This window comes from Aotus nancymaae, unplaced genomic scaffold (assembly GCF_030222135.1).
Source record: "Aotus nancymaae isolate 86718 unplaced genomic scaffold, 86718_ANA_hifiasm-v0.15.2.pri h1tg000007l, whole genome shotgun sequence".
NCBI lineage: Eukaryota > Metazoa > Chordata > Mammalia > Primates > Aotidae > Aotus > Aotus nancymaae.
In genome coordinates, this window is record NW_026988418.1 from 13,741,180 (window position 1) to 13,756,936 (window position 15,757).

General features: G+C 43.7%; 1 protein-coding gene across 1 annotated transcript in view; it reads right to left on the bottom strand.

Moving 5' to 3' along the window:
• Positions 1-9,046: 9,046 nt before the first annotated feature.
• The window catches only part of FAF1 (Fas associated factor 1), a 535,243-nt gene continuing 528,532 nt past the window's right edge, over positions 9,047-15,757 (bottom strand). Inside the window, exon 19 of the mRNA XM_012434603.3 lies at positions 9,047-10,385. Within this exon, the coding sequence (XP_012290026.1) occupies positions 10,302-10,385 (84 nt within the window). The 3' untranslated portion in view covers positions 9,047-10,301. The remainder of the gene's footprint in view (positions 10,386-15,757) is intronic.

Below are 15,757 nucleotides of genomic sequence, written 5' to 3' on the forward strand. Positions count from 1 at the left end.
CAGCCTGTATCCTTGGGGCCACCGACCAAACTGGAGATAAGAGGTACAGGCCTGGGAGGGGGAAGACACTCGCACACACACACACACGCGCGCGCGCGCACACACACACACACACTGGCAGTTTTCCCTCAAAGAGTTCTACTCAGACTTCTTCCCTCACCTCTCACATTTCCTGCTGAAATGCGCCGTCTCCTAGGCTGTGTGTGGACCAGGGAGTTTCTAGCAACTTGACTGGCTAGGGCCTGCCTGATCCATCCTTCTTCAACTTGGAGCTCGATACTAGTTGGTGCAGAGCCCAACATAACCCCTTCCTTGCAGGGTCAGCGTGGAGGAGCTGGCTCACAAGTAGACTGCCTGCTGCGATGGGTAGTGGGGACTCCAGGCTTGCTGCGGCACTGATACATAAATGCCTGCCTTCTACAGATTCCCAGTCCCAAGGCAGTCAGCTACCTGGAGAACTTCTCACCCTTTACACCCAGCCTCAGAGATCTTGTCAGAGGCACACACTGACTCTGCAAACTCTCCAAGTACCTCTGCATTCTACCCTCTCTGAAGCTACATAGTTACCCATCTTTACCTCTAATTTATACCAGAGGAAACTGAGGTATAGAGAGCAGGTGACTTTCCCAGGGGCATACAGCTAGTGGGGGAAGGGATGAGAATTGTTCTTCGCATCTTCAGAAGAGAGCTGTTGGAGACTTGGAAATGGGATTGAGGCCACTTTCCCTATCCAGTTCCCTGAACTGGCCTCTGGGGTGGGGGCACAAGGGTGGAGGAAGGGAGCACTTCTTTCACTGTTTGAAAGAAACCTCTTTCACTCCCTTCTGTGCACCTACAGCCTCCTTTACCCTCCAGGATGGACTACACTGTGTTCTCACTGCCAGTCAAATGTTTGGCAGTGTCCTCAAGTGTCCTCAGCACCTCTGGTCACAGGGCTTGGGCTGAGCAGGGCTGCTAGTGTGGAAGCTGAGCTGAGCTGGAGTCCTACGTTTATGACATGTAACATGTGGGTAAAAGTAAAACTTTCATTGCGTCATTGTGAGGATTCAATAATGCAATTCATGTAAAGTCCTTCTCTATGTCTGACATATAGTAAACACTCAAGAAGTGCTGGGTATTATTACTTATTAGGCAGTTACTAAATGAATGAGTGAATCCCTCTCTGCCTTCAGTCCAGAGAGGAACAGTTCCCTTCTCAGCACCCTTCTGCCTTCAAGAGAAGGAAGACTGGGAAGCTGGGAGCTGGCAATAGGAGGTGCTTTCCCAGGTGCCTCTGATTTTGAACTCTAATCTTAAAACTCCTTTTAGAACCAGAATTCTGGCAGATTTGCAAGGCCCAGACACCTTCACAGGCCTCGGATGCTCAAGATCCTAGAGAGACTCTGGGCCATCTCCTTCCCTAGGTCACTTCATCTACTCCACCTACCACCCTCTCCAGAGGCTCCATTAACCAGAACCTGTTTGCCACAAGGCACAAAGTGGTACTGCCCCAATAAGTGGGGAGAAGCACAGCCCGGGGCCTGCCCCAAGCCTCTATGGGAAGTGCACCTGCCCCCTTCACCCTCTCTCTTCTCAGGGCCTTCGCTCTTTGGGGCAGACCCTAGCACTGCTGGTTCCTAGTGGGGCTCCCCAAATCCAGGGGCTGGGCTCCATGCCCCCATGGCACGGTACCACTTTTATTGCAGAGGATGTGTTCTTCCCTCTGAGTCCCTGACTTCCTGCAACACACAAAAGATGCATAAAATGCACTGTTTGAAAAACCAAGGCATGCAGATGAACAGCTGCACAAACTAGTTCCTCACTGATGCTTGCTATGGTTAAAGGTATGCCAGAATGGAGGCCATGGCAAGTCACTTCACTGCTCCGAGCCCGTTTCTCCATCTACAGAATGAGGAAAGGTAGACCGACTGCATCTGGAAATGATCTGAAATGAGACAAGGACTATGCAGACACAGCTAGGAAGATTATGATTCTCGTATGAGATGCTCAGCTGAGCCCTTGGTGCCCACCTCTGGGAATATATTAAAGTTCCTCGCTGTCCACTTGGTTCCCCTTAAATGTGCTTCCACCTGACCCCCAAATCAGAGGAAAGTTTCAGTAAGACTCTCCTCATAGTTTCCTCAGAAGTCCTATACAAATGTTACTGATGTGTAAGGCAGGTAACATTTCCAGGGGCCTGGAGTTCCCATCCCAGAAGGGCAGGCTCCATTCTGATCCTGTAGGATGCCTCCTTTTTCTAATTCCTGGATCTCAGATTACCAGGCTCCCAGATGGGGTTTACCTGTCCTCAGAAACCTTTCTGACAGCCCAGACTGGCATCCTCCTCTGGGTTCCCACAGCTCTTGAAGCTCTTCTAGCACTGCTCTGAAACTGGTGGCCCCAACCACCCCAGCTTGGAAGTTCTGGGTCAAAGAGAGAGAGAGGCTGAGGATCTGGTGTTTAACTAAAGACCTCAACAATGAATGGATGGGTCAAAGCTTACTTGCTCTCCATAAGGCAAAGGTACTTAAATAGTACCTAAATTAAATGCTGGTTTGCCAGAAACACATGGTAGGAAAAATATTTGCTTTGGACATAGGCTCAATCATGGGTCATGGAGATGTCGTATAGTAGTTATGAGATTTTGGACAAATGACTGAACTGCTCTAAGCCTCAGTGTATCAATGTATGAAACAGGTATGGTATGATCCATCTCACAGGGTGGTTTTGGAGTTTATTCATTCATGTAACACTTACTGTCTGTGCCCTGTGTCAGGTTCTGTAAAGATGGACCTGTCAGGATCCAAAGAGGGAGACTTCTGTATAAATAACCACAATAATGTGATAACTGCTCTGCTAGGGGCAAGGAAAGGGACTAGAAGAGGCCTTTAACTTGTCCTGGGGGTTCGGGCGCCTTCCTGGAGAAGTAGTGAGGTATAATACTAGCCTGAACTCCGGAGCCAAATTGCCTGTGCTTGAATCTTGACTCCTTGGTTTACTAGCTTTGTGAATGTGAGCAAAGTACCCCTTCTGTCTCAGTTTGCTCACAAATAACGTGAGGATAATAGCTCCTACTTTTTAAGGTTGCTGTGAGAAGCAAATGAGTTAACACAAATACATCTCATAGTGACTGGCATACAGTAAACACGATATAAGTGTTCCTATATTATCAATAGGTACTTATCAAGCACCTGTGCAGGGCCAGACCTGTGACGAGGATAAGACAAATCAGATTGACCCTATTCTCATGGAGTTTGGACCTTAGGCAAAGGTCTAAACTGAGTCCCAAAGTACAAATTGCCTCTTATCTAAGGAGAGTTTGAGAGAAGAGCAGCGAATTGAGGAAGGAACCCATGGACTGCTGATGTTTAATAGGCAGGCAGAAAACCCTACATAACAGAGAGAGAAGAATCTTTCACAGAGGTGAGAAGAAAATGAGGGCAGGACAGTATCCTAGAAAGCAAGGGGTGGGGGGTGGGAGTGTGTGAGGATTTTTATTATACTCTACTCTCTGTGGGTTAGAAGTTCAACGCTGAAGCAGCTCAGGGATGGGGACCTCATCAATGAGGGAAGAGAGTAAGCGTGAGCTTTGGGCACAGATCCAGAGTAGAAGCCCAGCTCCTCTCCCTACTACCTGTGTCTCTGAGACAAGTGACACAATCTCTCTGAATGTTTTCTTAGCTGTAAAATAAGGATAATAATAGCACCAACCTCGCAGAGTGATTGTGAGGACGGTTTGGGAGGCCAGAGTGTATAAAGGCCGTAGCATTGTGCTGCCCTTACCTAGGTACTCGAAACCAATTCCTTTACTCTTTCTTTCCTCAGCAGCTCCGGTTGCTTTTGCTCCAGCTGCAATTAACTAACGCCTTCAGTAACCATTGGGTGTGACTATTATGTGCCAGACCCGGGCTGACTCTGGAAATAAACAGATGATTAAGATCTAGTCTCTTCCCTTTCAATATTCCCATGAGTTGGATGCTAGAGATGGAAGGGACCATCTAATTAGTATATGGATGCCATTATTTATTTGTATAAATTCAGTTAATAAACCCAAACTTACTGTGTGCTTATTATGTACTAGTAACTTCAAGAATACGAAGTGACTCAGGCCCTTTGCGGGGCTCCCAGTCCGGGGGTTAGGGGAGAAAGAGCATGTAAGCTGAGAGTTATAGTTCAGAGTGATTCAGTGCTATGCAAAGGGCAGCAAGTCTGAAGACTCACAGCACTCTCGTGTCTAACCCGAGGAGTGTGGGGAGGGTGTGACAACGGTCAAGAAACCATCTTGAGGAAGTGAAGTCTAACTGGAAAGTGAAGGATGGACCGGTGGTAGGCATCTAGTAGGGCAGAGGATACAGTGTGCAGGGCCAGAGATGACAGAGAACTGGCACTTTCAGGAAACTGCAGGTAGCTCAGGATGTGTGTTGAGGGCATGGCTGGAGATGCAGATGGGGAAGCAGGTAGGGGCCAGATGACAGAATTTTAAATCCAAGCCAAGAGTTTGGATTTTATCTGGAGGGCAACCGCAAGCCTTTGAGAGGATCAAAGCAGGGTGTGACATGGTGAAGCAGGTGTTTTAGAAAGCTCTTTTTGGCAGCTGTGTGGAGACGGGTCTGTAACAGAAGGGACTGGAAAAAGGGAGATCAATTAGGGTATAGTTTTATAACCCAGGTGAAAGACAATGAAAGTCTAAAGGGAAGAAATGGCAGTGGGATGAAGGACGAAGGAGCAGAGAATGGATTTTGAAGATGTCAAATAAGTAGAATATATAGGATCCTTCTTAAATCACTGCATGCACTTATAAGGTGTTGCTTAAATTCTGGCTCCTGACACATTTCTATATAACAGTAGCACTAAGAACTGTTTGAAGAATGAGTATTTTGGAGAGCTGAGTTTACTATAAAAATATGACTTCACCCCTGTTAGCATCCACCAATACTTTAAAAATGTTATTGCCATTATTAATTGCAACACCTTAGACTGGGCATGATGGCTCACTCCTGTAATCCCGACACTTCAGTAGGCTGAGGCAGGAGGACTACTTGAGCCTAGAAGTTCAAGACCAGCCTGGGCAACATAGCAAGACCTTGTCTCTACAGGAAAAAAAAAAAAAAAGCCTTGGTCATATATGCTATTTTCCTTGAAGACACTGCATTGTCATAAACATAGCAGGGGTTTTTGAGTCAAAGGTCTTGGTCCAAAACTCTGCTGTTCTTTGTTAGCTGTTGAACTCAGGCAAATAATTTCACCTCTTTGAGCCTGTTCCCTCTTCAAAATAGGGCCAAGACCACCATCTCACAGTTATGGTGAGGTTACATGAGGAAAGACGTCTGTAATGCTCCGGGCACAGTACTGGGCACATCCTAAGTGCTCAGCACGTTAGTCCCCCTCCTGTCTTTGTCACCTCATGTTCTAGGTTTACCCTTAGACACCTGTAACACAGTGACATTGTGAAGGGCTCTCTGACCCTTCTCTGATGGGTCCTAGAGCAGTGTGCCTGGACTTCCTGTGTCTACTTTTCACATTTTCTGTGTCCTCTCCCAGAAACTGACACTTCTCCCTGCTGCCATCACCCACTCTCCTTTCCTGTGATAATCCCATATGAGTTTACAGAAGATAATAGCTTCCTAACTGCTCTATATTAATTCACTTAATCTTCATAAAAACTTATCAATAAGGTACTGTTATTTTCATTTTTATAGTTAAAAAGCTGAGGCACAGGAATGTGAATGTGACGTGACTTCTTAAGGACACGTAGGTAGTAAGTGGAGGAGTGGCTCAGACTCAGGCAGTATGGTTCCAGAGGCTGTTCTCAACCACGTATCACACCACCTCTGAAAACTGAGAACCGCAACTAATAGACAGTGTACAAAGCAAGAGTTTATAGACTGAAGACTGGAGATCGTGTCTCTTTTATTTTCTTTCAGACCAAACTTTCAAAATGCAGCAGTGAGCTGTATGGCCAGTTGGGGTTAAGTGTCACCTTCCGAAACAGATCATTTGAGACAAGAAAAAACTACTAAATGCAGAGAGAGACTCAAGGCAAGAAAGTCTAGTGATTGTATTTCATCCTCTGGAGGTTTCTTTTAGATAAAAATATGGCTTGATAAAAAGAAGAATGGACAGATTTATCTTCCCAAATAGAATGATGTAAATAACATGATGTAAATGGTGATTCTCAAAATTTTTTGGTCAATAGGTCTCACTGAGAATCTGATGAATACAGATTCCCTTTCTAGGAAAATATACGTTTAACTTTTTTTGTATTTATTAGAGATGGGGTCTTGCTGTGATGCCTAGGCCAGAGTAGCAGTCACACTATCATGGCTCACTGAAGCCTCGAACTCCTGGGCTCAAGTGATCCCTCTGCCTCAGCCTCCAGAGTAGCTGGGACTACAGGCGAGCACCAGGATGCCTGACTAATTAAAAAGTTTTATTTTTTTAGAGACAGGGTATTGGTATGTTGTCGTGGCTGGTCTTGAACTCCTGGCCTCAAGCAATCCTCCTGTCCTGGCCTCCCAAAGCGATGTTTAACTTTTTATGTACAACTGTAGAGGATTTCAGGATCTGTTCTTGAATATAAAATTTAGAGAATCTTGGCCGGGCTCAGTGGCTCACACCTGTAATCCTAGCACTTTGGGAGGCCGAGGCAGGTAGATTACCTGAGATCAGGAGTTCAAGAACAGCCTGGCCAACATGGTGAAACCCTGTCTCTACTATAAATACAAAAATCAGCTGGGCATGGTGGCACACGCCTATAATCCCAGCTACTCAGGAGGCTGAGGCAGGAGAATTGCATGAGCCTGGGAGATGGAGGTTGCAGTGAGCCGAGATCGTGCCATTGCACTCCAGCCTGGCCAACAGAGCAAGACTCTGTCTCAAAAAAAAACAAAAACAAAACAAAAAAAAACTTAGAGATTCTTTATAGACAAGCAGTGGCAGTGGAAAATTAAAGCTAGCACTTTAAGTCCTGCCTCTTGTACTTACAAGCTGTGTGATTTTAGGCAAGCCACTCTCCTCTAAGCCCCTTGTGCAAAAATGGAATAATCATCTCTGCTCTGCTTCCCTCACAGCAATAAACTATTACAATGAGTGTGAAAGGTGTGGTCAATTACAAAGTGCTATCAGAATGTTGTCAGGACACTTAGGTTTAGAGAGGTTACTTACCTTAAGGTCACACAGCTACCGAGTGGCAGAAGAGAGGTTCAACTTGGAAGACACTGAAGTCTCTGGAATGTGTGTGTATGTGGCTGTGGTTATATGTATGTGAAGGTCTCTCTTCCTCTAAGGATTTTAAAAAGTATTAAAAGAGAAAATGCATGTGAAAGAGTTACATAGGCTATCATGTGCAATGCTTATATGAGTTACTCCTGGACTGAACTAAAGACTCCATGTCCCATCCACTTGTGGGGACCCAGGACTGGATGGTTGAGGGACTGAGAAGGATGGGTGGAAATGTGTCAATCTGTGATGCTGCTGTGGAGAGAATTAAGACCCTCTCCCACATCCAAATGAAAATTCCATACTTTGGGGGAAATTTGCCAGAGCTCTCCAACCTCTTAAAAACCCATTCCGCTAAGCAGCACACTTAGATGTTAGTATGTGACTAATATACGTTTCCAATGTCAGCCACCAGTAAAATCCATAAAAGCCTAAATCTTACTCTCTTATGTTAAAAAAGATAGATTCCATAAAAGATGCTCTCATTCAACTTTGATTCTGGATGCTTACAATCCAGAGATGAACACCTGTGTGTGCTATAAAACTAGCAGTGCCAGAGAATGGCAACATCCCAAACCAGAAGCCTCCAAAAAAACCCCTGCACCTTCTTAAAGGCAATGGAAAACTGGCAACACTTCCTTAAACTTTCAAACTAATGCTCCAAATGCACATCCAGCAGTCCAAGAACACAAGGGAGTAAACTGGAATGCGGGATGACAGAGTCCTGGAGCTTCACTGTAAACAGCGGGGCGTAAGAATGCCGAGCAAATATTCGGACTGACTCACTTACTGAGTCTGGAGGCTGGGATGTAAAGCCCAAGGAAGCCTAATGGTAGGAGGAAGAACTGCAGAGGACACTGCTATTTCTGTGGTGATAGCAGGTCTAAATTTTAATGTTGTGCTTGTATTAAAAGGTATAAAATTGCTTTGGCCATCTGTCTGAAGCTTAGTAGACCATCATGTCTTGAGTGAACACTGACAATTAGCTGAGGCCTTTCCCAGTTATGAGGCCTAGAGCATAGAAAATCATGGGGCTGAGCAGGCCAGACTGAGAAGAACTTTCCAAGGCAGGCTGAACAAGGGTGTGTCAACTTCACACACATTCAAGTAGCATTTAAAAACTTTTATGAAATTGGCTTTAGAGTAAAGTCTGTATTGTTGTAATACAGAAGTGAGGGTGAGTGCGAGAGAACAATAATGAAGTCAAACCCAAGTCAGATGGAACAGGTTAAACATGAAGGTGAATTCAGAGTGCTTTCCCTCAAACCCCACCCACACCCCTGCTGCTGTTCCTGAGTATGACCTGAGTTCAGGGCTGCAGCTTCTTCACAGCAGCTACAGAACAAGGTCTACCTAGAAAAAAAAAAAAAAGAGGTCATGCCCTAGTGCATCTGTAGCACTGGAAATGACTATCTTGTGGAGCCATTAGATTAGGAAGATAGGCGTAGAGCTGGAGAGAAGTGTTCAGTTTGAACTTCCCTGAACACTCCCCATGAAGGAAGACCCACAGGGGGTCTCCTTTCCTTTCAGCCTTCCTATAAAGACCCCTGGGGCCACAGAAGGCCCACATCTAGGCAGATGTAGCCCTACTCTGTGCTAGACAGTAATCTGGAGAGGTCCCTGGTTGGAGCATCAGAGAAGACACAAGGTATAATTTTCCTGGCCAACATCTGCTTCTGGGCAGAAAGAAAATGAGCAGGCATATCTCCAGCTCTGATTAGAATCTTCTGAGAACCCCTTGGCTGAGGCTGGGGGAACAGACCCGGCCCTTGAACTCTTTTTCAGACAAGTAAAAAATGTCAAAATCAGGATCCCAATCCCTAGGACAAAAACCACAGGTAACACAAAAGCAGATATGGAGAAATATTTCAAGATTAAAAATAAATCATTGGCTGTGAAGGTATAAAGTGTTCCCATGAACTAAACCCCAAACCCCAAATCTGTAGATTAAGAAAAATCCACACTTACTAAATCAAATTAAAAATTATATGCAGGTTTCAGGCAACACATGTCTTTGAGTTGAGACCCCAAGTTTGCTCTCTTCAACATATGAAGTCTGGTTTTTCAGCCATAGAATGAGATCCCTTTCACTTGAGTCCAATATCAAATACTAAAACATTAAAAGAATAAAATAGTAGAGCAAGTTCCTTATTACAGGAGAGTCCATGGAGCCTGCTGATCAGATTTTGTTGATAGACAAGGTGCTTCAACACCAAGTGACAAGGTCCAAATGTGTGAGGGAGTAGAGGGACAGAAAGCAAGAGAGAATTGTGTTCAGTTTATGCTGATGGACTAGCAACTTGGGAGCTGGTATCTGTGAGGTTCTAACTGCCCAAATGCAAACCTAACAGTAGCCTCCTGCTACTGGGCCAGATACTGAAGTTTTGGTACTGGTCCTCTCTGCACATGATCTCAACATTCACATTGCAAACAGTTTCCTTATGCTGCAATGGAACAGTAAATACCTCCCAGGTGGAACCTGGACACCCAAGGCAGCAGCAGTAATAAATATCTTGCATATATGTCAAATTCAGTCCTCAAACAAAACCTTACATCTTAGTAAAGCCATCAGAAAGTACTAACAAAAATGGTATACTTTTTTTCCTACAACGTTTAATCTCCATGCCAAGAATGTCCCATTTGACTTTTTTCCCTCTGCCCCTTAAAATCAGGTGACACAGTAGAAATTCAGTCATGAAAATAAAAAGACATATATCAAATATACAGCATTCTGGTGTCACAGAACAGACAGAACTGTTCTAGACACTGTGGTGAAAAGATGGGCACTGAAGAAGTAAAAATTCTATTTAGCGATCACTCACACTTGAACGATGCATTGGTCATTGAAGGAGGGTGAAGTGCAGGGGGTAGGGGAGAGTGGCAGAGTTGTAATTCTCTGTAATGAGGGTTGGGAATATATACTCATGGATGGGAAATCTTAAGTAGCTATGTTTATTATTACTTTTTCCAGCAATTTTGCAAGAGGCAGAAGTGTGACACTGAACTGAGTGAGACGAGCGTGTGGGTGGGTTGGCGAGGAGCCCTTCTCCTGACGCAGGCTGCCGGCTTGTCAAGGAATGGCTGGTTCCACCGCTGGGCCATATTTACTCTTTTGCTTCAAGGAAAAGCGTTTCTTGAGGGAACAGCTTTACCTCCAATAATGACTTATTTGGGTCCAGTTGAGTTACCTAAAATGAAGAACACATATTCAAAAGACTGAAACAAGCACTATTTTCTCTACATGGCATTCATTTTATCTATGCACATTGATTCTGAAACTATGCACTGGCATGAAGAGTCTCATAGAATCTTACTGGATCTTCAAAATAACCTGCAAGGCAGGTGTTATTATTCTCGTTTAATCAGTGAGGAAACCAGAGTTCAGGGGTCAAATCTCGTAGTTTAGTTTGGTGAAGGTACCTTGCCTCCTGCACAGCTCAGCCTGGCCAGCAGAACAGGGGACCTTAGGAAAGGTGCTGGTTAATGACTGACTGGCATTTCTAGAGACCTCTGCTTGGTTAACCTCTAATAGAGGGAAGGGACTTTTCTGCTTGGTGGAACTACAGCTAAGCCTTTGGGGCTGACCTTCCTGTTAAAACTACATTGTAAACTGCAGAATGGCCATTCCACCACGCCCAACGATGAATATCTCCCCTGATTAGGGGAGGCAAATCACATCCTTGTTAATGGTATATTAGTTTGGGGGAAAAAAAAAAGAGTCAATGTCATAATACAACTTTATATTTTAAGAAATTTTTAAAAATCACAATTTTGTAATATGAACTATTGAAAGTCAAGCTAGACAAAATCTTGGCTCAATGGGATACATTAATCATATAGGAATCCTAAATTAGGTTTATGCCCTTTTAGACAAGGGTCAGGGATGGGACATGCAGATTTTCTGAATCTGTGAGTGAGAGAAGAAACAAAACTTTCCTGTTTATCAAAACAGGTCAGGAATGTTTAAAAGTTGAGCAATACTGGTTTAGTGGAAAGGACATAGGCTTTGGAATTAGAAAGACTCTAGTTTAAATTACAGCTGCATTGGCTATCAGCTTTGCGGCTTTGGAGTTAGTATCAACCTTACAGGACTGATGTGAGAATTAAATGAGAAAAAATATATACTTAACACAGTGTCTTGCCCAGAACAGGTGTTCCATAATGGCTGCTGTGTGTGAGAGCAACTGTAAAGATGGTGGACACATGGATAAATGAGCAGCTCCAAGTATGTGTGATGGGAGGGCAAGTAATCTCTAGTCAGGCCTGAAGCTGCTGCTCTGCTGCTCTGGGCCTGACTGCAGCACCGGAGGCAGGCAATCTTATCTTCTACTTAACTCAAGATGCTCCTAATAAGATGGTTTTGGTGTCTTCTTCCATGGAGAGGTGGGGGATATGGGGAAGGGGAGGGCCTGGGGGCCAAGGCCAAGTATCAAAGGCATGCTGGCAAGGGGAAGGCGGTGAAAACTATCTTCAGCTGTATCTAGATGAAAACCTGAGTGTATCACTCAGGAAGGTCATCAAAAAGACACATCTACCCCTGGAATCCTTTCTGCTTATAAGGAACTCAGAGCAAAGCAGACTATATTTGTATCTCTTAGGTTGTGGGCAGATGGACAGGCAAGGAGTGGGAAGGGCCTAGCCAGCTGTCTATCTTCCAATGCACTGAGGGGCAAGCTGCTGGCAAATGTTTACCCACTTCCCCAATTAACGTACAGTACTGCACTGGCTTCTGTCAACAAACAGCTACACTGCCTCTGCTTCCCACTCGTTGGCATTTTCTGCCCAGCTGCTTCTGATATTGTTCTTAATTAACATGCCAGAGCTCTTCTAGCATCTTCTACTTTGTTATTTGTGGCTTGTAAATATAATGTTTGCTGGGAGAAACGATCATTGTAATAGTGTGCTAGGAAGCAAAAGAGGCCAGAAGGCTGAAGTATCAGGACTGAGTTGCACCATGCTGGAGTTGTCATATGCAAGGTTAGAGATTCATAAACCACATCTAGTTTTCATATGAGAAAGTTGTGTCCAAGAAAAGTTAAGTGACTTTCCGCAGTCGCTTTGAGTGGGAGAGCTGGAATTTGAGAAGGAAGAAACAAATTTCTTGAACGCCTACTGTATCAGACAACATATCCACACAACAACCATGCAAGTCAGCAGAGATAATTAAATTGAAGCTTAAAGTGGTTACCACTTGTTTATAGCCATATCTGTGTATACAGCACAGTGGTTAAAAAGAGTGAAGCAAACCCAGAGTCAAATCCTAGCTTTGTCACTACCTACCAATGTGACCTTGAGGAAATTATATAACCTGAGAGGCAGTTTCCTCACCTGTAAAATGGGAATCACAGTTTCTCCTTTATAAGCTGTTGTAATAGTTAGATGGAATAATGTTGGTGCAGCCTCTGGTACAGTGTCTAAGCCAGTATGCTCAGTAGGTTGTAGCCATAACTGACTGGGTAGGGGCCCTGATCTTTCTAACTTCAAGGCTGCAGCTCTTTCACCAAAACCTCCTGGAACCCTGATCTATACCAGGATACCAGGTTATCTTTCTTGTTTCTTTCCCAACGCCTAGCAAGAGTGCCCCCCTTTTTCTGATCAGGTGATGCCTCCATCTCTGGAGACCCCCGTCTACAGCTTCGGTGCGGCTGTGTCACCACTGGACTGCTTTGAAGCAAACGTGGCTGTCCTGACTGCTCCCTCTGGTGCCCTAAAATAAAATCAAGCATTTTTTTTAATTTGAAGGTCATTTTTGGTAAGAATTTCAAAGTGAGCAAGGACAATCTCTATTTCCATTCTTATTTGCCTGGCTTGGACAAACAGATTAAAGGAAACCATGGGGAATATAGGACATCATGTTTCTCCTCAGCAAGATAGTGGCCACACTGTGAAACCATCCTGCAGTGCTCTGCGCCCTGTTCAAGAAGGACATGGATTATGCCAGGAGGGACCTCCTGCTTAGGGAGGAGCCTAAAAACTATGTTTTCCGAGATACAGCTAAAGAATGGGAGATATCTCCCTGGAGAGAGGGCATTGAGAAGAGGAGGTGGTGATGCTGCTATCTGGGTAGAGAGGGGGCTGTGCTAGCCTCTTTGAATATCCAAAGGGCTGATAAGCAGAAGACAGTGCAGATGTGTTCTGTGCAGATCTGGTGAGTAGACCTAGGGGTGGTGAAATAAAATCAGAGGGAAGCAGAACCCAGCTAGTCTGAAACAACTTTTTACAGACAGACAGCAGCTGCTGATGTGGCTACTACTGCTTCTCTTCTTTTATCTTTCTACCTCTTCTCTCTGTTCTGTATTTTCTTGTTCTTCAGTCATCATCATAGCAGCAACTATCATTTATCGAGTGCCTACTATGTAGCTGGGAACCATGCTAAGTAACTAGTCCTCAAAACAGGCCAGTGAAATAGGTATAATTATTTCCATTTTACACATGAAGATACCGTCAGTCATCTTGCCCAAGGCTGCAGACGGAATAAGGTTTCATACTCAGGTCTGAATCTAAAGCTGATGACATGAATGATTCTGACTAACATGTCAATAGGCTGTACTGCAGAAATGGAGGGGTAGGGAGGGTGGGCTGAGTGAACTCTCCGCTGTTCCCAGAAGCACTCAAATAGGGGCTTACTTGCAGATGATGATTATAATAGCTAATGTTTATTGAGCATTTACTTTGTGCCAGGTATATGCCAAGTACTTTACTTTTATAAAATATAAAAGGTAGGTTATCTGAGGTAGGAAAAATTATTTTTATTTTACTTCAGTGGTTTTTGGGAGCAGGTGGTTTTTGGTTACATGGGTAAGTTCTTCAGTGATAATTTCTAAGACTTTGGTGTACCTGTCACCTGGGGACTGTACATTGTACCCAATGTACAGTGTTTTATTCCTTACCACCACCCCACAACCTTCCCTGAGTCCCCAAAATCCATTATATCATTTTTATGCCTTTGTTTTGAGGTAGGGACAATCATTTTCCCCATTAAGCCAAAATGCCAGTGGAGAAATTGAGCCCTGGAGGAGATTAAGTAACTTGCCCAAGGTCTCAGAGCTATTAAGGGCAGAGCCAGACTGTGAATCAAGGCAGTCCAGATTTGGAACCCACTACATTATATTGTCAGAGGTATTGCTGAGAGTAGGATCCACACAGAGAAAGAAGTTGGATGAGATGATCCTGAAGTTGTTTCTAACCAAGCTTCTGGGATATAAAATCTTCACTTTAAGAATGGCAGTAAGTCAAGAGTCAGGAAAGAAGTCCTGAAATGTTTATAAAATACGAATACAAAAACCCAATCTGAGCTTGTGTTGTGCCATTTACTTGGGACTTTACTGAATTATTGACTCTCTAAATCAACAAAGAAGCCCACCCTTTGGGACTCCTTGGGGGAGGAGGGTCATTCTCAGATAAGAGGTATCGCCTGATTTTGTCTATAGTTAGAAAAGGAAAGTCAACCATCTTGACATTTCCTTCACTGTACTTAGAAAACCTAAATGGATATATTTTCTCATTAGCTTAATAATTTAGCAAACTGGCTTTGTGAAACATGTTAATATAACAAAAATGGGACAGGTGTTCTTTGCTAAACAGAGCTATTCCTTTCTAGATCAATTTTCTAAGCAGATTGAAATTTCATATACTGTTTCTATTACTTCCCTGGGCTTTGGCTCCTTTTCTAAAAAGCCTAACATTGCTGTTGAGAAAAATGTGAATCCATGTGACAGATTCTCATCCCAGGCCACACTGTGAATCCTGGAATGTTACGGAGGGAAAGCTCCTTAAATGCCAAATTGCCCAACCCCTTCATTTCATAGAAGGGCAATCTGAGGCTTAGAGAGGTCAAGTGACTTAGCCGAGGTCACACGGTTGAATAGGAGCAGATGCAGCACTCTACCCCTAGAGTTTCTGACTTCTGTTTTGGGGCTCTTACTAGTCACATCACTCTGCCTCTCACTTTTTAGTACCTGAGCATAAATATAATACTACAGGATGAGTATCAATAATATAAAAATCCAAAATGTTTCAAAATCCAAAACTTTTTGAGTGCTGACATTGTGTTCAAAACCAATGCTCTTTGGAACATTTCAGATTTTGGATGTTCTGATTTGGGATGCTCAGCCAGTAGGTAAATATTCGAAACTCTGAAAAAATCCAAAATCCAAAACATTTCTGGTCCCATGCACTTCAGATAAATATACTCAACCTGTACTACTAGGCTGGAAGTTACCTGAGAGCAGGAGCTGAGTAATACTAAAAAGAATAGCAGCAGCAATACTTGTATAGCACTTCACAGTTTGTAAGATATTTACACAAACAACTCACAGTTGTGTGAGGAAGTTAGATCTTTTACATTTAATTTTGATGAGGTAATGCTTTTATTTTGAAATTGAATAAAATAAAGGATCTGGAATTAATATGTTACTTTTAGAAAAAAATGCTAGGTTAGATTTTTTTTTTTCTTTTTTTAATGTTCCTAATGCATTTTAACAGTTTATGGGGGAAATGCACTGCAGTAGTATTTGAAAATCAGCCCCACTCTGTAGATTAGGAAACAAGACCCAGAGGC